We start from the raw sequence: 21052 nt of genomic DNA on the forward strand, positions 1-21052 counted from the left end.
TGATAACTCCTACACAAGATCGTTTCATCCGGGCTACTCATCTACGTAATCAAACTCATGTAGCACCAATGCATAAATGACACCAGCCATAGTTCGTGAAGCAAGAGGATCAGTATCTGGCAACACGAATACATCTTCTCTCTTAAAAATGTGGCGTTACAACTGTGTTCATATTCCAGCTCCATGAAAGTGTTAACTTTATTTTAACTCTGTTTCAAGTGTTGGGTTCAAGGCGAAGACTAACCAACTTTTAATGGAAACACTTTGACATGTATGAAGAGTGTTAAAGCATTAAAAGTGGTCAGATAATTCTTGTAAGTGCTGTCGCTCCTCGTGATCTTTACAGCGTTAAAATCTTTCGTTTTAAGAGAGTTCGACTACTGACGTAACACAGTCGACGACGTCTACTGTGCGTGGGACCAGCAACATCTAACATTGGTGAGGTGATCAGTGGCGTAGGTCAAGTTGTATTTTTTGATGTGATTGTTTTTGTTTCTGCAGGCCAATTTCGATACCATCTATTACATGTCGACATACATGTACAACCTGCGTGTTTGGCATCGACACAATCAACGTTACCTTGATTGCTGTGTCATATAGGCCAAAAGATGGGGTTAGCCCCAGGTCGAATACGGGACTGGTATGTCATTCCCAGGTGCATTATACCTGGAATGTTGCGTGAGCGAGCAAGCTGAGAGGTAAGAGCCACAGATGACACCTGTTTTGGACAGTAGACATGGTTTAAAAAGGACGTATCGGATATGGCATGTATGATTTACCATGGGGTTCTCCCTGTATTCCGGCAACCCCGTGTAAAGAGAGGAGTTCTAATAGCCATCTTGGGCTAAGATGGGGTGGTGGTATTGCTAAGGTCTGGTGAACATTTAATTGCTTTCCTCGGTCACAGTTTCATGTTTTCTTCCAAAATATAACTGCTGTAGTCTTTATTTTTCCCATGATTGCGGCACCTCCTCAGCTGCAGCTCTTCCAACAGAACAAACTTCCTTGTGCATACAGTAAAGGTGTCGATGGTGTATCTGACTCAGAACATCAATGTTCTTCCATGATCGTCCCATTCCTTGGATATGACCCCTGTTGAACATATCTAGTACGAAATTGATCTTCGGATTGTCAGGAGACAGCCTAACACACGCGCACAATTGGAATTAAGATTTTCCTGTCCACTCTATCTCTAACAAAGAGACGTTCCAGGGTCTGTGTACTTATAAGATTTTAACTTTCCACTAACTTGGACTTGCGGACGTGGGTGATATCTCCCTTCGGCGGACTTTAGTCACTGAAAACAACCATTTTCAGCTCTAAATTTTTGCCTTTTTTTCAATAAATAGGTGATTATAAGAAATGTTGTTTGACTTCATTTTGAAAACTGGAAATATAATTAGACTTCAAAGTGTTTCTTTTGCTGTTTAGCGTATCTACTTCACAGATAAGCGTTAGTTTTGTTTGTTTGCCAGTTTGTTTCGGCGAGTTTACTCCACGCATTTAACGACTGTACGTGTCTCCTTGTAACATTGCGTTCCTAGTGCTCACATAGTGATGCATCAGTGGAGCATGACGTTTGCTGTCTTACCCCTTATCCTGAGCACCAGGTGGATTAGCCAAAAAAACTACCAAGATTTTAAAGTCTGGTATTGAACTAAAATGCTTTAAATGCCGACTGAAATCACCCGTTGTCAGAGTTCATGGTTATACATAGCTCAAAGAAGTTGCTTACCGTGACTGACGTGAGATTCTTGCCTCACTCTTGACCCTGTGCCAAACATGTTCAAGTACATCTGACGCAGGGACCCAGTATCCTATAATGTTGGCCGCAGTCGTATATTTATGTGAAACATTCTTGAGTACGAAGTGAAACACCAATGAAATGAATAAATAAATCCACGTATATCAGTTAGATATGTAGATATTCGTTGGCATAATACATAGATTGCTGTTTAAAATCATTTGGTTGTTTTCCCTCGGAGAAGAATACTATAGTCATTATAATTTGGACAATAGCGGAAAATAATGTCTTCGTTAATCAGTATTTTTTTCCCAAATAAAATAGTTTGGAGTAAAAGTAACCGATGAGACCTTGGTGAACACGCATGATGGGGCCTAGATGCATGGATGTGAATATTAATACGATAAAACATTGCTTCTGAATTAAAATTTTATATGACAGAGAATTTCGAAAACGCTAATTACTTGACTCATACGTGATGACGCAGTCTGATGTTCGCTGTATTCTCCGACATATTCTCTGTATTAATGGCTGGCGTCACTTGGAGATACAGTCAGATGTCCGAGGGGAACAAAAGTCACCAAAACTGTATCCATGCGCAGCTGCTGATGACGTCACCTGTTGCATTGCTTCTGGCGTCAGTTGTGGGGTCCGTGAATAGAGAATGGCTCCCTCGTACATCCAGGCCCCCGTTCCCCCACAGTAGTACATGAAGATATAGCCGTGATTCTGGGAGTAGTCCAACACTCTAAACTCTTCTTGGTGGTCTAGTCCATCCTGAGTGCTGTTAAAGTTCAAAACTCCGCCATTCATTGGGTTTCTCTGAATTACGGTCTCCGTTACTTCCAGACGTCTGACGCTGCCGTTAACCGTTCTGGCGTCGTATTGTTCCCGTACGCTGCCCCGATACGGCAGAGAACCACTGGTGTAAGTGGAAATCTGACAGTCAAAGCAGTCGTATATAGGGTTCTTCCCCTTTACGATGTACCATGGCCCTTGGATATCCGCCAGCGTGAAGCTGGTGAACACCGAGGTGGGTTTGCGACATTGAACAGGGTGATCTGGCGGCGTCAGCACCACGCATTGGTTATCGGTCACCGCGCATTTCATGAAGGCGTCGAATTTGGCGTCTGCGTAAGAGCTGAGGCAGATGAAAACGCAGGTTTGGTTGGAGCCGCACGGGTTTATACACATAACAGCATCTCTGCATTCCGAGTCCATCATACAGGTAGCCATTTCTGAAGAACAGTGGTACAACATACAGAATATATTCATCTGACCACCGGAAACGGCAGGCAACCCACATGAAGCCAACAGAAACAAGATCAGCACTTGAGGCACCATATTGAAAAGAAAACTAACTTACGTCGAAAGGAAACGGCTTTGATTATCTCTGAGAAGTGGAATAGCCAGGAAACAGGGCTATCACGAAAACAGATTAGTCCATCGGTACGCGCCAATCTTATCTTTCTGGATATCTTAATGAAGGAGTGTATATAACTTAGCGATGCTTCGCAAGCAAGCGCAGGTCTAGCTATAGTCACTATGTAGTTGGAACTCAATTCGGAAGGAACTATCACGCATCTCTTCTAGCTCCTATCTATTTATCACACTCCTGAGGCACACTGACTAATATATTCACATTTCGTAAATTGTGGACGGTGGTTGGGCAGTGGGTGCGTATTTAGGACGGTTATAAATGGATGTTGTGCCTAGTTTACATTCCAGGCGTTTGATTGGTATATGCATTGGGTTCATTTCGGTGTTAGTCTGACAAGTGCACGACAGGTCCAAATTTCAACAATATAGCTGACGATGAACGTATTAGACTAGACACATCAGTGTTCATTCGTTCATATTCTTCCTATAGATATAGGAAAAATGCGTAGTCTGTAATGATCCTGTGACAACTCAATAGAACTATACCATTCCAATGTATATATCTTCACCATTAGTTGCCATGGTAGAAACAAATCCTATACCATTGTAATGATCACGTGAAGCGCAATAACGCAATGATTCACGCCATACTTTCATTTGTATAGGCCTACCAAGGTTTCCAGTTTTATAAACGGAGTACGATGCTATAAGTTGAATAGAACAATTGCAATGTCCAACATTAGTTGTCATGGTCGACTATATTTAAGAACTGAGCCCTAGTTAAACCAGAGTGTCTATTTTTATAATTGTTCCCTAGTAGTCACATCACTTGGAAGCATCGGAAACACTTTTATGGCCAGGTATTGTCCCGCAGAATGAGTATCTTTTCCCTGCACAATGGTGATTCGGGTCCAAGTTGGCATATTACAAAGGCAAGAACGAACAATAGGTCACACAGCTAACGACGCGTTTATACATTTGGTCTTATGACTTTTAATGTTACATTTAATGTATAGCTTGTTAAACCTATGACACATAAACGTATAGCTAACGTATATAGTTTATTAACATAGAGTGTATTAATTTAGTTAATTAACGTATATAGCTTATTAACATAGAGCGTATTAATTTCGTTCATTAACGTATTGCTCATTAACATGTAACGTTTCATTAACGTATATAGCTTATTAACATAAAGCGTATTAATTTAGTTAATTAACGTATATAGCTTATTAACATAAAGCGTATTAATTTAGTTAATTAACGTATATAGCTTATTGAGGCCTCCGTGGCTCAGTCAGTTAGCGCGCTAGCGCAGCGTAATGACCCAGGAGCCTCTCACCAATGCGGTCGCTCTGAGTTCAAGTCCAGCTCATGCTGGCTTCCTCTCGTATGTGGGAAGGTCTGCCAGCAACCTGTGGATTGTCGTGGGCTTCCCCCGGGCTCTGCCCGGTTTCCACCCACCATAATGCTGGCCGCCGTCATATAAGTGAAATATTCTTGAGCACGGCGTAAAACACCAATCAAATAAATAAATAAAATATATAGCTTATTAACATAGAGCGTATTAATTTGGTTCATTAACGTATTGCTCATTAACATATAATTTTTCATTAAAGTATATAGCTTATTAACATAGAGCGTATTAATTTAGTTAATTAACGTATATAGCTTATTAACATAAAGCGTATTAATTTAGTTAATTAATGTATATAGCTTATTAACATAGAGCGTATTAATTTAGTTAATTAATGTATATAGCTTATTAACATAAAGCGTATTAATTTAGTTAATTAATGTGTATAGCTTATTAACATAAAGGGTATTAATTTAGTTAATTAATGTATATAGCTTATTAACATAGAGCGTATTAATTTGGTTCATTAACGTATTGCTCATTAACATGTAACGTTTCATTAATGTATATAGCTTATTAACATAAAGTGGATTAATTTAGTTCATTAACGTACAGTTCGTTAACGTATAGCTTGTTATTATTATTATCATACAGCAACTCCTTTGATGCCCTAATAGTTAGAGCTTCCGCCTCGAAGTCGAGAGACCCCGGAATTAAACCCGGGCTGGGTCATACCAAAGACTTCAAAATTGGTACTTGCTGCTGCCTTGCTTGGTACTCATCAGTGAGGTTTATAGAGGAAGGAAACATGACTGGTTGACACGTTGTCGGTATGATGTGACTTATTAACGTATAGTTCATTAACGTATAATTCATTAACGTATAACTCATTAACGTATAGCTTATTAACATATAGCTTATTAACATCCGGTGTATTAACGTATAGCTCATTAACGTATAGCTTATTAACATATAGCTTATTAACATCCGGTGTATTAACGTATAGTTCATTAACGTATAGTTCATTAGCATTTATAACATGGTTCATTAAGGTATATACCTTATTAACATGTATAACGTTTGGTTCATTAATTTATTTATTTATATATTTGATTGGTGTTTTACGCCGTACCCAAGAATATTTCACTTATACGACGGCGGCCAGCATTATGGTGGGTGGAAACCGGGCAGAGCCTGGGGGAAACCCACGACCATGGTTCATTAAGGTATGTAGCTTATTAACATGTATAACGTTTGGTTCTTTAAGGTATATAGCTTATTAACATGCATAACGTTTGGTTCTTTAAGGTATATAGCTTATTAACATGTATAACGTTTGGTTCTTTAAGGTTTATAGCTTATTAACATGTATAACGTTTGGTTCTTTAAGGTATATAGCTTATTAACATGTATAACGTTTGGTTCTTTAAGGTATGTAGCTTGTTAACATGTAATCCATAAACGTTTAGTTCATTAATTAATTATTCATCAATTGATCAATTGATCAAATTAAATATAAATCAGATTTTTTTTAAAGTTAGAATTATAAAGAGTTAATGTCTTTAGTTTTGAACTAAATAAACCTGTGGCCTCTTTGGTCATGCTCTGTCACTGATTGGTGAGTTTAGCTTAAATATGTAAAACAAGACCTTTAACTCGTATCGCCTGCCTTAGCTTTGTATAGCCTGGCACAGGTTGTCACATATGGGCATTTTGAGGGTATGTGTACTCTAATCTCGTATATAGTTCTATAATGTTAACCGTTCTGATTAAGTGATCGGTTCGGGTTTCTCTCCTCTTAATGCTTGATGTCGTCGTATAAGTGAAAATATTCTTGAGTACGGCGAATAACTCCAATTAAATAAATAAATACATGAATAGGTCTACACCATTGTATACCTCTCGACAGGACTGGCCATGCAGCATAATATCGGCTTGCCAACGGTTCTCTATGGAAACCGGATGAGGATATCTAGCCTTGTGGCCCGCGGGTCGCGCCCTCGACACGAGGACGGTGCAAATCGCGGGTGAATTTTTACCGTTCTCTTGACGCGGCCCACGGGGCGCGACAGTAGGGGACAATGACGGTAGCCCTTTGCGCGATTTGCTACACCCTCGTGCCGCGAGCCACGACCACGTGATGTAGGCCCACGTGCTATAGATCAATAGTAGTTATCTGGAGCGCAGTCCGCTGACAGAAATTGGCATGTGTTTGTATGGGGCATCCTTACACCTTGCACTAGACTTGTGAAAGGAACAAACTTCTAGAGGCTGCCAATAAAAGTTGTACATGAACAAAGTTCTTAAATATCGGCTGTGTAGAAAATGCTTGGAAACTATGCATCAATTTTTTATTACATCATCTGTAATGTGCATCACCTGGAATGTACAGATATAGCTTGAACTCTCAGTTCGGTTTTAAATCGCAAACAAATCTAACAAATAAATCTACGCTGTCGTAATTGAAATTAAGTGATCAAGACTTCTGCTCGAGTCAGGAGGTTCGAGTCTGGTAATTAGGCCTATTGGAAGTTGCAGTCATTAACCCCAGGCATAAAATATGAATGACTTCTCCATAAATGAACACATGATTGAGGCTGAATGCCACATCGCATAGTAACATTTCATTGACGTATAGCTCATGACGAATTTCCTCCTGGCGCATATAGGCCAGGCACTACTAGTACCCGGATACCTTGTCGTTGTCATAAAGGGCCACTGTGTAATACGGGTCGTTTTACCGTCCGCGTATTGCCGTCCGAAATCCAGAATAAAGTTACTAAAATCTAAATACATAGAAAATGTGATTGGATTTGCGCTCATCGATTTTTCACCAACAATCCCCGGTAAAATTCTTGACAACGGCGTGGGTTAAACATTAAAAATATATATATATATTTTAAAAAGTTAATAAATAATGAAAATGATGTTAAACAAGAAAAAACTTACACGAGGCTATGAGTGTATATTGCGTTCTATACACGTACTCCTTACAGCGCAAGCGTCGCTCTCTGTGTCGCTTTACCTTTTACTGCCACCAATAGCAAATTTTGTACAGAAATCTTGAACAACGCCGAGGTCACTGGGGTCACGGTAATGAGGCAGGAAGTGATGTCAGAAAACACAAACAATCCACCTCAACCTTTGTCCCTAATAATAATTTATACGCATGCTTTCTCTTTATCTAAATTATGTACAACAATATTCTAACCAACACCTAAAACAATTTTAAGATTGATGAAATCCGTCAAGAAGGAGGTGTGTGAGTTGATCAGCTTATAACCCAGTTGAAACAAAAAGCTGCTAGTTGTAATTTTGGCGAGTCTGCAGACGTACACATCAGAGACCAAACTATAGATAAATGTCGAGCAGCCATATAAGGAGAAAATTCCCGGAGAACTGTAAAGACTTGACAATAGGTAAGCTAGCTGAAACAGCACGAGCGTTTGAATCTGTGTAGACCCAAGCAGCTCAGATGGAGGCTGGTGTTTCAGGGTCTAAAGAGACAGTAAAGTGGCTAGTAATAATCAAAAGAAATTCCGAAAGAAGCACAGCCGCAAGAGAAATGTGAAATGCTACAGGTGTGGTCGCCATGAGTGGCCACATATCCACAGACAAATCCTGGCCCGCCATTGGACACACATGTAATGAGTGCTGTGGTGCTGATCATTTCTCTGTAACCCTTAAGACATATGATTCTAGGAAAGGGAGTAAACGCGGCGATCGTAAAAGTAAACAAAGTAGTCTACAATGAAGATGAATTTACGTTTCGCGTAAATGACAATGTGCGCGACGGAATGATGGTGTTTTCCCTAGGATCTGCGCCGACAGATATGCTGATCGATTAGGTGCAACATGTAACATCGTTGACAAGCATACGTGGGAAAATTTAAAGAGACAAAAACTGAAATGTATAAAGAGCGAAAAGTGCGAAAAGAAACTGTATGCAGATTGTTCTGCTAAACCGTTTAGTGTAGAAGACAAATTCATCGCAGATATCGCGACTAACAACGATGTGGTCGAGGCAGAATTTATTGTTCTGGATGGCCAGGGTGAACCGTTACTAGCCCGCGCAAGCCCAGTTCAACTGGGTGTCCTAAAACTCGGATCAGTCTTAAATGCGGTACGGACTGACATTGAATTTTGGAATGAATTTAAGTCATGTTTCGAAGGAGTAGGGAAACTTAAAGATTATGAAGTAAATTCACATCGACAAGAATGTTCGACCAGTGGCCAAGCCGACAGGCCGCCCCGTGTCACTTGCGAGACGAAGTGGACGCTAAACTCAAAGAACTTGAGGACATGGAGAGTATCGAACGAACCGACAGCCCAGTTCACTGGGTAAGCCCTATCGCAGTAGTACCGAAATCTTCAGCCGAAATCGATTATGCGTAGGTATGCGACGCGCGAAGAAGGTTGTTATTCGCACGCGGCACCCAATACCGACTTTGGAAGAGGTTCTACCCGATATGAAAGGCAGCAAAGTATTCAGTAAGCTAGATCTGATGTGGGGTTACCATCAGATCGTGTTAGAAGAACGGTCACGTGACACAATGACTTTCGCGACACATCGCGGATTCTGCCGTTATAAAAGGCTGATGTTTGGGATTACTCAGCCAGTGAGCTGTATCAGGACATTATACGGCAGTTACTCCAAGGATGCGGCGAAGGGGATAAAAATCTGCCTGATGACATCGTGATTGACGCACCAGATGTTCGCGAACACGATAGACGCCTACCTCTCCCCGGAGGAAACCCACGGGGGAAACCCACGACCATCCGCAGTTTAGTGCTCGAGCGTTTGTCCGAAAAAGATATTGCGCTAAATCCAGAGAAATGCCAATTTCGCATTTCAGAACTGACTTTCATGGGAAACGAACTGTCTGAAAAGGGAGTTGGCTCGGCTCGCGCGAAAGCAGGCGCAAACGCTTCCTAGGATTGGAAGATTTTATTCCTGATGTTGCGACGGCGTCCGCACCACTGAGATTGTTAAGCAAGAAAAACGTGTCGTTGTCCTGGGGAGAGAAGGAACAAAATGTACTTGGTAGGTTGAAGTAGAGAATGTCTTGAGCAAAGACTCTTGCGAAAACGGGTTGCCTCCGTGGCTCAGTCGGTTAGTGCCCTAGCGCAGCCTCTCACCAATGGTCGCTGTGAGTTAAGGTCCAGCTCATGCTGGCTTCCTCTCCGGCCGTACGTGGGAAGGTGCGCCAGTAACCTGTGGATGGTCGTGGGTTTCCCCCGGGATGTGCCCGGTTTCCACCCACCATAATGCTGGCCGCCGTCGTATAAGTGAAATATACTTGAGTACGGCGTAAAACACCAATCAAATAAATAAATAAATAAATCTTGCGAAAACGTGTGTTATGGCAGACGCGAGCCCCGTTAGACTCGGCACGATGTTGTACCAGGTGACTAAAAGTGGTGAACACCAGGTTGTGAGATACGCTAGCCGTAGGTTGAGTGACGTGGAAAAACGCTACTCATAGACGGAGAAGGAGGATCTCGCTCTGATTTGGGCATGCGCGAGATTCCACCTTTACATTTATAGGTCAGACTTTGACTTGCTCACTGACCATAAACAGTTGGAGATGATTTACACCCCAAGCCGTCAGCGAGAATTGAGCATTGGGTACTCTGGTTACAGCCGTATTCGTTGACGGTTCGCTATACGCCAGGGAAAAAGAATACCGCTGACGCGTTGTCAAGATTGACACAGATAACAGAAAGATCTGCGCCGTCCCACAGAAACGTCGCAGAGGAATACATCAAACTTGCGGCGGAGCATTCCGTTCCAGCATCCATGTGCACAAAGCATTTCGAACTATCAGATGTTCGCGAGAGCACCCAGTCAGGAGACTGGAAGTCGGATAGAGTTTAGTGTTACCGGATTGTTCGGAATGAACTTGAGAGTATAACGTAAATTATTTCTGCTTGAAACGAGAATCGTCCTTCCGCAACATTTGTGCATTCAAGTATTGAAACTTGCACATAACAGCCACCAGGGTATCATTAAAAAGGAAATGCGATTGCGAACGAAAGTATGATGGAGAGGTATCGATCAAGAGGCCGAAAATTTGTGCAAGAGTTGTCACCCTTGTCACCTGTTGCGCCAACTACCGCGCCCTGAACCAACACAGAGACCAACTCGCCCGTGGGAACATTTGTCGCTTGACTTAATGGGACCGCTACCGCTCGGAGACACATTATGGTGCTTTCTTTATAGTCCGTACTATGGTGTCGCTATTGTGAAATCAAAGACGTTTGCCAACCTGGTACACAATTTGGACAGAATGTTTGCTACCTGTGGAATGCCATATTCCATCAAAACAGACAGTGGTGCAAACAGAAAACGGAATTATGCACCGTAAAGTCGAGAGGTAAAATAGAACAATCCTAAAAACATTACGAATTGCCCACGTAGAGCAGACTGACTGGAAGAGGGAACTCAACACATTCCTTCTTACGTACAGAACGACACCCCATGTCACAACTGGTGTTGGTCCTACTGAACTGTTCTTCGGGTGAAGACTTCGAACAAAATTACCGGACTTGAAAATGGACAGCCATGTTGGAAAAGGTTATGTAGACCAAAGACGCCGCACCACTGAACGCGGCATCGTGGTTGGAGACACTGTCTTTGTCCAACAACGAAGTGAAAGTAAAAATATTGTCGCAGTTCAGCATTTGTACGGAAATATCGAGAAGCTGAACGCAACGAGGCATTCACGCCTGGGGAGGATGAACCAATCCCCCCCCCCTCCCCCTCCCTCCACACACTCACGCGACGACACTGTGGAGGAACATCGTGAACCAGAAGCGCCTATAAAATGCGACGAAGCATTCGCGCCTGAGGAGGATGAACCAATCCCCCCCCCCCCCACACACACACACACGCGCGCGCGACGACACGGTGGAGGAACATCGTGAATCAGAAGCGCCTATAACACAAACAAGGCCAACCCGTGAGAGCAATCTACCCTCCAGAATCAATGATTTTATCATGGACTAATGTCAGCTGAAATGTTCAACTTCTGCAGTTTGACATTTAACACACTTCCAAGTAAAGTGTCTGGTATAGTAAACATCTTTAAAGCGATGTGTACATTTGAGCTATGGTCTAAATATTCTTGAATGTTCGGAACTTTCAAAACAGAACTTAACATGCTCGTCTATGTGAATACTGTTGTCTGATGACATTTCTTACTTTGCTTTAAGGAAACTAGTTTGGATTATTCGGTTAATCAATCAAGTTTGGTGTTAGTGAATAGCGTACACGCTGCGCACGTTACGAATAACGCAAAGATTGCGATTTCTTTTGTATTATAGAGTTACTTTCTGAGAATGGATGGGATGTAGTGTTTCCACCTCTTACATCAGGTCGGTTTATTATGTAACCGGAAGTACTCGCGTGTACGTGTCTTTATGTGTTGGAGGTGCATGGTCAGCATGGTGTGCAGAATTCACTTCTTTGATTAGATTCGTGTCTCCAAGTTAAATCTGTCAACATCCAGTAAGGGAACTCAACAAGAACCCACTTCATTTTCGTTGTAATAATATGGACGTTGAACATGTCAGTGTGTAGAACTTGGGTTGTTACGTGTCAGTGACTAAAGGCAATTTTAGGAAAGAGTATGACTGATTTTACAGATAGCTGAATATAGGCGACTGGCTAAAACAAATATACTATGGTACAACCCATGAATCACGGTCTCCTGATTTATACTCCTTACAGCACATGGGTCGCTCTCTTATGTGTTACGTGTCACTGACTAAAGGCAATTTTAGGAGAGAGTATGGCAGACAGCCGACTGGCTAAAAGAAAATATGCTGTAGTAACTATACAGTGAACACAATACGTGCATAGGCCTTCGTGTTCGTGATTCAAATCAAAACTGATAGGTGGCTGTGTCAACAAAATGGACAATATATTATGCTTTAATGGCGAGGAGACAGTTCCATTTATCGCCTCTGTTTACATGCGTCAGGAGGAATTGCTTTTACTAGATTACAGAGAAATGAGACACAAGCAGGCGACGCTTGTCAAAATAAGTTTTCGTTTATGATAATAATATTTTTATTGAAGGTAACTCGGTCAGTTTGTACAAAACTGCTCTGTCCCAAGGCCTTCACTAACTAATAAAAACTAATACACAGAAACAGTTAAACAAATCACAACAGCTTGGGGTTTTGCTTGCTAACAACGGTTATGACATTTATTTTGAATATATGCAATACACCTATATAGTTCACGTGTAACTGTAGATGAGTAACCTAATGAGTATATGAGGCTTACATATAGTTTTCAAGAGTCCATGTTCACAGCCGCTCACTATATGTCAGTATATTCAGGATTTGAAATGCGATCCAACATTTGCATATGTATTTGTACGGTTTACTTCTGTTTTCCGTGTATACGGTGGAGGGAAAGAACAGAAAAGCCGAACAGTTATGCTGTTAGAATTTCTAGTAAACGTTCAGCGAATATTGTGTAATTTTTACACGTAGTGTGCAAATGTTCACTTTTTCCAGTAAACATTCCAGATATTTAAGATGAACTAAGGCATTTTTAATTGAAACAGTATGATCCTTTACATTGCGTAAGTAAGTCAGTAAACATGTCCAGATATGGTACCACACTCTCCGCAAATGCAAAAAAAGCTGAACGTTTACGTTTCGCCATGTATCTATAACACGATGTGATGTATTGTAAATCATATACTGTATATCAAATCAGTACTTTCTTAAAACAAATAGGCCTAAAGGCCTTCTGCAGCATGCTTGAATGAAGACTACAAACTTAGGCTAAATCTTTTTGAGTACATGTTTCAGTACAGGTTTACTCATAACTGGTAAAAGTTTACCATGATAAATGTTACATTACAAAGATAAACGTATACTTTTATGTGAAATGAACTGGATGCAGTTGTAGTAAGCGTTTACGACAAAATGACTCAGGAGTGTCTTAGGAGTTGCTGTGAGTTCAAATCCAGCTCACGCATGCTTCGTTCCTCTTCATTTGGTCAGCAACCTGCTGATGGCCGTGGGTTTCCTTCGGGGCTCTGCATGCCTGGTTTCCTCCCACCATAAGGCTGACCACCCTTACATACGTGAAATATTCCTGAATATGAAGGATGAAATAAACAATTAAAATAGAAACAAACTTATAATTTGTAACAATTTTTGTAATTTGTATAATTTATATCATTGATATTTTACCCCATACTGAAGAATATGTCACTAACATAATGTCCATTATAGCGTTTAATCACCATGACGTCGTGTACTGACGGCATACGTCCCCCTTGGCATTTGCAACCGGCCGTAACGTTACGACCCCTTTCAGAAACAGCCCTTCGGACATGTGCATAAACCACAGAGAACCGCCGTCCTTCGTCAGCTACTCGAGAAATCCCCTGACGTAAGGCCACATCGTGTCCTGACCGCTCATGCATGTAGACCTTATCGTACATCACTGGAGTACATATAATTCCATTGGTTTCGCGTTTAATTTTCTCTGAACAACACTACAGTAAAACGCGAATACATCACTGTGCATAGAAAATTCATCTAAAACTGATGCATCGTGCATGACAAGAGTAAAATATATCCACAGACTGATTGGGGTTTATTTATATGCATAAGTACTTATAGCCAATTAATCAAACACCAACCGCGCCTCCCCACGCAATTCATTGTTATTCCCCTATATATAGATGTATAAAGAAAGGGCTTGACTGCAAATACTGCAAAACAGACGTAAAATACTATATTTGGGTTCTTATATAGTAGGCTCATGAAACTATGGGAAATAGGAGTGGGGAAATAAGTTCTATAACAATAGCTGAAAAGAAATATTTCAAAAGTGATTGGCTGAGGGAGTGAAATTATACCTACCAAAATACAGGTAAACAGCTTCAATGAGTGTCCGAAAATGGAATTCGCTTGTAATATTTCAAGCTTTAATTATTTCTGTACATACACCTAGGACGATATTAAATAAACATTGGTAAGGTAATGCTGGGCTCGCAAATTTAACTTTATCAGAGAAAATCCGGTCATGATTCCCATAATATATGAAAATGAACATATAAATAATTCTGCTAAATCATTTTTTTGTAGTTAAGGGAAAAGACAAGAAGTAATTTAACTTTACTTTTTTCGGACGAGTGGTGGAAACAGACATAAAGGGGCCATATTCGTTTATTTCTAACACGCTTGCTAACTCTATAAACCAGGTTTTAATATGGAATTCTTAACCGGCCATGAGATACACGCCATACTGGAGAAACTGGAAACACGATGGCACGTCATGTCACTCATATCTTAAGCTTATTCAATCTGTATGGCAAAAAGGGAAAACAGAGAATGTGTTGCCTGACAGCGCAAACATGCGTTCTCGCGTTACAGAAAATGTTCTCAGTTTTGCTTTTTACTCTGATATGCGATATGTTGGTTAGGCCTATACAAGCATCGCACAAAGAGGATATAGGCCTATACACTTTTTAAAACACACTCAAACATAGGTACCGCTGCTTATAAGAAAGAGCTTCCGGGGCCTTAGCGGCCCCTTCACCCTTAGCGTAGCCAGCACCCTTGGCGTCCCCTGGACCCTAGCCTCACTGGTTAAAATAGTGGCTGTCCCACTTTGCTTCCTTAGGCCCTGCTACGGAATTTCATAGGCCTGTATGCACACTTCTCCCAGTTTCACATTTATAAGGCTTGTCGGTTTGCAAATTCTGTCAACCGAAAATGTGAAAGTAACATACTTATAACGCACATAATAGGCACATAATCTGTGCCTATCCTAAATATTCCTAAGATATATTCCTAAGGGAGTGACGTCATTTGTAATCATCAGAGGGATGTTGCATGTTCGCTGTAAAGTCTACCGGCCAACTATCTTCTATTTTCGTGCATATCCTGTTGGTCGAGTGGTCTAAACGGTTGACATGTATTGCTGGCGATTTGGTGCCTGACTCTGAGGTCGCTGGTTCGAAACCCGCAGTGGTCTCAGCCAGATTGTAGCACTAGAATATTTGCTGTATTCAGGAAATGTAATCCCTGTTAACGATAATACTGTTACGTATATGCCTGCTGGCGGCAAACAACGATAGAAACGTATAAGCATTATTATTACAAATTTCGGCGATTTTACAAATCCAGGCAAATCTTTTGAAATTGAGCTCTGGTGATCTTACATAGTCGGATTGTAGCATGCGATTACGCTACTTTCCACCTATGTGTGACTACATGTAGGCCTACTTCGCCATAAAGCAGACCGATATACGAGACACGTACGTGAAATCACAGACCTGTGTGAAATACACTTCTTGTGTCATATATGCATCTTGGGTAACACCGTCCAGCTGTGAAGAGAGACAATAGGATGGAGGGGGTGTGGTTTTGGCACATTACTTAAATATATGGATTCGTACATCGAATACATGCAGTAGAATATGATACATAGGCCTATACTGAAACAATGTGGAATAGATGCACCTGATAGTCTGTGGTGCTGACTCATCTTATACGTTCGTGCATGTTGCTAAATGTACTAAACAGTCGTTTATACCTATGGCTCTCTATTTCAATGAGAGAGAAGTTTCACGTCTCAAAACTGTTGCGGTGTCACGCCGCCAAAGCAACGACCTTGACCCTTCATCCGTGTCGGTCAGTCGAAGGTCACCCCGAAGTTCACTACCCACAATGCTCGTGTTATGAATGGGGATATTGACTGCTGTTGAATGGAACAGCAAAATGTTTTAGGTTTTGTTTACCATTTTGTGTTCGGGGTGGAAGTTAGGATGTGTCTTGTAGTGACACGTAACTTCCGATAAAACCACGCTGATGTTCTGATTGTAGAACAAGAAGAAGTTACTCTTGAGTGAGTTAAAATAGAAAACATGGCCGTCCATGGCAATGTACCAAGACAACAACAACAAGTCTCCATGCCTCGCCTTAGAGATTATCAGCTAGACTTTGATCTTTTCAAGCGTTTTAATGAGATACGACCCTAAGGTCAATCCATGTAGTATGAATCCTCTGTTTAGGCAAGTCTAGTTTTAGTTTGGTTAGGGTTTCGGTGGCCTGAAAATGAAGACACCTGAAATTACACGTTGTTGTTTCCCTGGTGTGATTGAGTGCTTGTGTGATGATGGCACAGAGCTTATTGGTTATGAGGAAATCCGCTTCCGTCACGTCATGATCTGGCGTTGATTTCAGGAAAATGGTAAGATAATCATTTGTTTTTATTATTAGATACTATGTTCATACGCTTGCTAGCTTAGGAATATGTTCTGATGAGATGTGTATAATAGGCTTTATTTCCTTCTATATCTCATAGTCATATCATGAATGTTAGCCATTATGTTGTTATAGTTTTATTTTGTGTCATTAATAATTCCTCTCTACCTTATTTAATTGTTTGATTTGGGTGATGTCTATAAAAGAACTTAATCATGGTCTTTTGATCATTTCAGTTTGGTCAAACTTCAGTGAAAATTACTTTGCACATTTACAGTACAGGGAAGATGAATTTTGAAAATTAAAACCCCGTAGCTGTAGCATAATCTAGCCATGGCAACTCCAAAGAGGTCACTGGCATCAAAATTTACTCAGGAATCCAAGAAAAAAGAGTCTAAGAGTGACTCAGGGAAGTTGTTCAAGAAACAGAAAAGCAAGCGGGATGGATCTTCTAAGTTGAGTGTGCCTAGTGAAACAGAGGCCCCATCCAAACCTTCTCCGACACAAGGCAAGCGAGGGAAAGATGGTGATGGAGTCAAGCAGAAGAAACTAAGTCCATCCAGGACACTGGATACTGCTGTTCAGCGGAAGCTGTTGTATGAGGAAGATGGTGGTGGAAGCAAACCTGGTCAAGTTGCTGGCCAGAATGAAGGGAAAGGGAAGGTGACAAAAATAGGAGGACAAATAAAAGGATGGTGTACTCCCATAAAATCCACAGGAAGCTTTGTCACTCATGCCAACATTGTGCTGCAGCCAGGGAGTAAGGATGAGAAAACCGAATCTCTTCTGAACTCCTCACAGCCTGAACGGTCAGGTGTGTCAACTACAGATACTGCGATGATAAGTCATAAGAAGGTTGTACACTCTGACCAGAAAAGTGATGTTGACCAGACGATCGAAATCCTCAAAGAGGAGCCTATGATGACAGAGCCTACACCTGCTGAAGGTATCCAACGCAAACTGTCAGAAATAGTAGATCCAATAGCAGAGGAAACTGAAGTGTCACAAATGGAGATCGATGAAGCACCGGAAGAGATTAAAAGTCCAAAATCACCAGTTGTACCGTCCAAACTCAGTATGCAGTTACAAGAAATGATCAAGAAAGAGAACCGTCCCAAAATAGTAGTGCCAGAAATGAGATTAGATGAAGGGTCAGAGAAAACAAACCTGTCAAACTCACCCACACCTCTGAAGGGCAGCTCCTCCTCCTCTTTGCTCATTCGGCTACACTCTAAAGATGAGCACAGTGATGATGGTGACCCACGACACCGCGAGAGCCCGGACTGTAGCGATGATGGAAGCCTTGACAGCGAGCAGTGGCATCATTTCTCAAAGCCACTACAGATTATCACATCTATGCAGCGCAGGAAACAGTCCCTCAGCCGACACTCTAGTTCTCCGACTCAGATTAACTGTCTCAGTCCGCGGGAATTTCGTCATTCTGTGGCTGCTGAGCACTTGGCATTTGTGGAGTTCCTGAAGCGATGTAATTTGTCCCCTTGTCTGCAGTATTTCCCCTCAAGGATGTCACTAAAAATGTTCAGGTATGGTTGATTTATATGAATATGTACATATATTTATTATAACTTAAAGGCCTGAAATGTTAATAATTTAATGCATTTAATGTACTCGCATACCACTCACCTAATAGGGCGCAGAGGGTGGAAGATTGCTTGCCGGATATTTTCAGATCATCACTCTGCACCCCTCAGTTCAAAAGCCATTTGAGGCCTTTAAAACCATCTATTGTTGTAACATGTGATGTGATTAATCAGTAATGTTCAGCTGAATACACATGTATAACAGCCAGAAAATTTGTGAACTGATATTCCCATCACCATGTTATTGTTATGTCTTGACAGAGCCACAACTGAGGATGATTTGGTCGACCTCTACCAGATTGAGGACCCTCAGCTTCGTGAGCGACTGATGAGGGCTGTAAACATGGCCAGAGAGGAGGACGAGACGGACACAGAGGTGAGTACACAGCTGTGTTTGTATGACATTTCCCACTATGAAGACTTTGCCTGTGACATCATCACACTAACATACCAAGAAGTTACTCTATTTCACATGAAGATTGGTTCATTAGGCTGCACTGTTAGAAGCACCTAAAGGGTTTAAAATGATACTGGTATGAACATTACTGAAATGAACAAATGAACATTACTCCGGTATAGCCAACAAAGGTGAAACATGCAAGCTCCCTATGATACAGGAAAAGAGGCAGTCCTATGTATTTCTATAACTGAACCTGGACAAAATACACAGTTGTTAGGAAATGAATGAAAAAGTGACTTTTAATGTCCATGTTTTCATGCAACTGATAAAGCATCTGTGTATTGAGTTTAATGGCAAGATCAAGTTAACCCCTTGATTACCAGCTTAATTGTTTACATGCTTAGTCATAGTACTTACCATCTAACTTGTGATTTGTTCAGTGTTGTGATAATTAGGTCAGTGCTTGTGGTGTACATTTTGGCAGTCATGTTATTCAAAGGCATTAAGGTGCAAGCTTGCATGTTGGTATTAAATATTCATTAGGTGGACATGCACTTTGTACACATACTTTTCACTTCATACGTGCTTTACAAAACCCGAAATCCAGTTGTAAAGTAAGCAGGGAGTTTTTCAAAAGTTTGACAAGTTGGCTTTGACTAAAGTCTGCTACACACCAGAGCTACATGTATCTGTGTCAAGGCAGGCTGGTTAACAGTTTTTCCCTTGTTCGCGTGGGTATTGTAAGTATTTAAAGTGTTCGCTAATTTAGTTAGCTGGTAGAATGAATATCGATTCCTGAATAATGCATGACTAACTGGTCATATGACACAGAGAAGCCAACTGCTCAGCATATATAGCTCTCCTTATTCAGTGGCACTAGAAGTTGAATTTTGCTGAGTTGCCTGCCTTTTTTTACCCTGCTTATACAGGGGTCCGTAGCCCTCAGTCCGTGAAAATACCTACAGATCTTTTACAGTGACATACAGATGGCTAATTATAAACATAATCCTGAAAAACCCATGGAAACCAATGTTCCATCATAAGCCGATACAGGACTTTGTTGTAATGTTATTGTGGCAGCACTGTTTTCGTCGCAGTTCTGACATGTCTGAACGGGCCAACTTTTAACAAATCTCTAGGCGGATAGCTGATTCACGACAGTGAGAGACATTATTCATGGTTCCTGTGTGGGTGATCAGTAATCAAAGACAGTATTCATGGTTCCTGTGTGGGCCATCAATGATCAGAGACAGTATTCATGGTTCCTGTGTGATCGATGAGTGGTGCCAAGTATACATGTATATATGCATTGCTTAGGCAGGATTTTTCATTGGAAATGTGAGACGGGGTTATCACATTGCATACGTGTAAGTTGAGAATATCTATGAGCATGCAACTACATCTCGATCAGTGAACATTTGTACTCTTTTTGCCAAGGTTTTTGGCTTGTACAGAGTGTTAATTCGCTAACATTGATTAGCTCACTTTTCACTCTTATCAGAAAAGCTGGTGTCTTTCAGCAGAGCATAGGATGAATAGCTTCGAATGGTTTGCAGGAAGTAGCCTTACATGACTTTCCTGTCATGTGCACCAGACCTTAGTTTGGCTGATCAAAATCATCAACGTCCTCATTCTCAGTAAATTTTTAGTTGTTTATGCTTATACATGTACTTGTAAAATCGCTTTGTTTGGTTATAAATTTATTTATCTAATTGGTGATTGGATATACCTGTTCGTATACAAGAAAAGTTATGGAAAATTTAACAACCAGTCCGATCGCTGTGAGTTCAAGTCCAGCTCATGCTAACTGCTCCCACCCCCCCACCCACAACTCCACCCCCAACTCCACCCACCACCACAACCCCAGACCCCCTCCGGACATACATGGAAAGGTCTGCCAGCAACCCGCATATGGTTGAGGGTCTCTCCTGCACCCTCCCCACTTTCTCCAATCAAATAATCAATAAAATTGAACAGGTGCTCATTCTGAATTAAATGCCTAGCATTTCAAGGGGGGACAATGTCCAAAAGTTGTCTCCCTTAATGTACAAATCTTTTAAAATGCATTTGTACTCTTTGAGTTCACGTTTCATTTTTTATTGTGTAATTAATTCATTACTCACTTTGTGTGATATGTATATGACATCAGCATTGTCACATGAAATTTACATTTGTTAGAATCATAAGAACATGAAACCCACCAGTCATTACTGGTGGTCCCCTCCCCTATATGCACATATATACTGGATGTATGCAAGAGATAAATGTATATAGAAAGAAAGCCAGAGTAAACTTATGTTATCCTGTCATGTTTTGTTTTTTTTATA

General features: G+C 41.1%; 2 protein-coding genes across 5 annotated transcripts in view; one reads left to right on the plus strand and one right to left on the minus strand.

Annotated features, from left to right (window-relative positions):
- Positions 1 to 2281: 2281 nt before the first annotated feature.
- Positions 2282 to 2980, minus strand: LOC135470636 (uncharacterized). The gene has a single exon (XM_064749672.1). It carries the CDS (start codon positions 2978 to 2980, stop codon positions 2282 to 2284), a length of 699 nt encoding a protein of 232 aa, XP_064605742.1.
- Positions 2981 to 16178: 13198 nt separating this feature from the next.
- LOC135471641 (microtubule-associated serine/threonine-protein kinase 2-like) overlaps positions 16179 to 21052 on the plus strand; it is a 124387-nt gene continuing 119513 nt past the window's right edge. For 3 of the 4 annotated variants that reach the window (XM_064750945.1, XM_064750948.1, XM_064750949.1), the window contains exons 1-3: positions 16179 to 16710; positions 16961 to 18268; positions 18587 to 18701. In XM_064750945.1, the coding sequence (XP_064607015.1) occupies positions 17058 to 18268; positions 18587 to 18701 (1326 nt within the window). In that variant the 5' untranslated portion in view covers positions 16179 to 16710; positions 16961 to 17057. The remainder of the gene's footprint in view (positions 16711 to 16960; positions 18269 to 18586; positions 18702 to 21052) is intronic. The other variant, XM_064750946.1, reaches the window with a different exon arrangement.

Source organism: Liolophura sinensis, chromosome 7 (genome assembly GCF_032854445.1).
Source record: "Liolophura sinensis isolate JHLJ2023 chromosome 7, CUHK_Ljap_v2, whole genome shotgun sequence".
Lineage (NCBI taxonomy): Eukaryota > Metazoa > Mollusca > Polyplacophora > Chitonida > Chitonidae > Liolophura > Liolophura sinensis.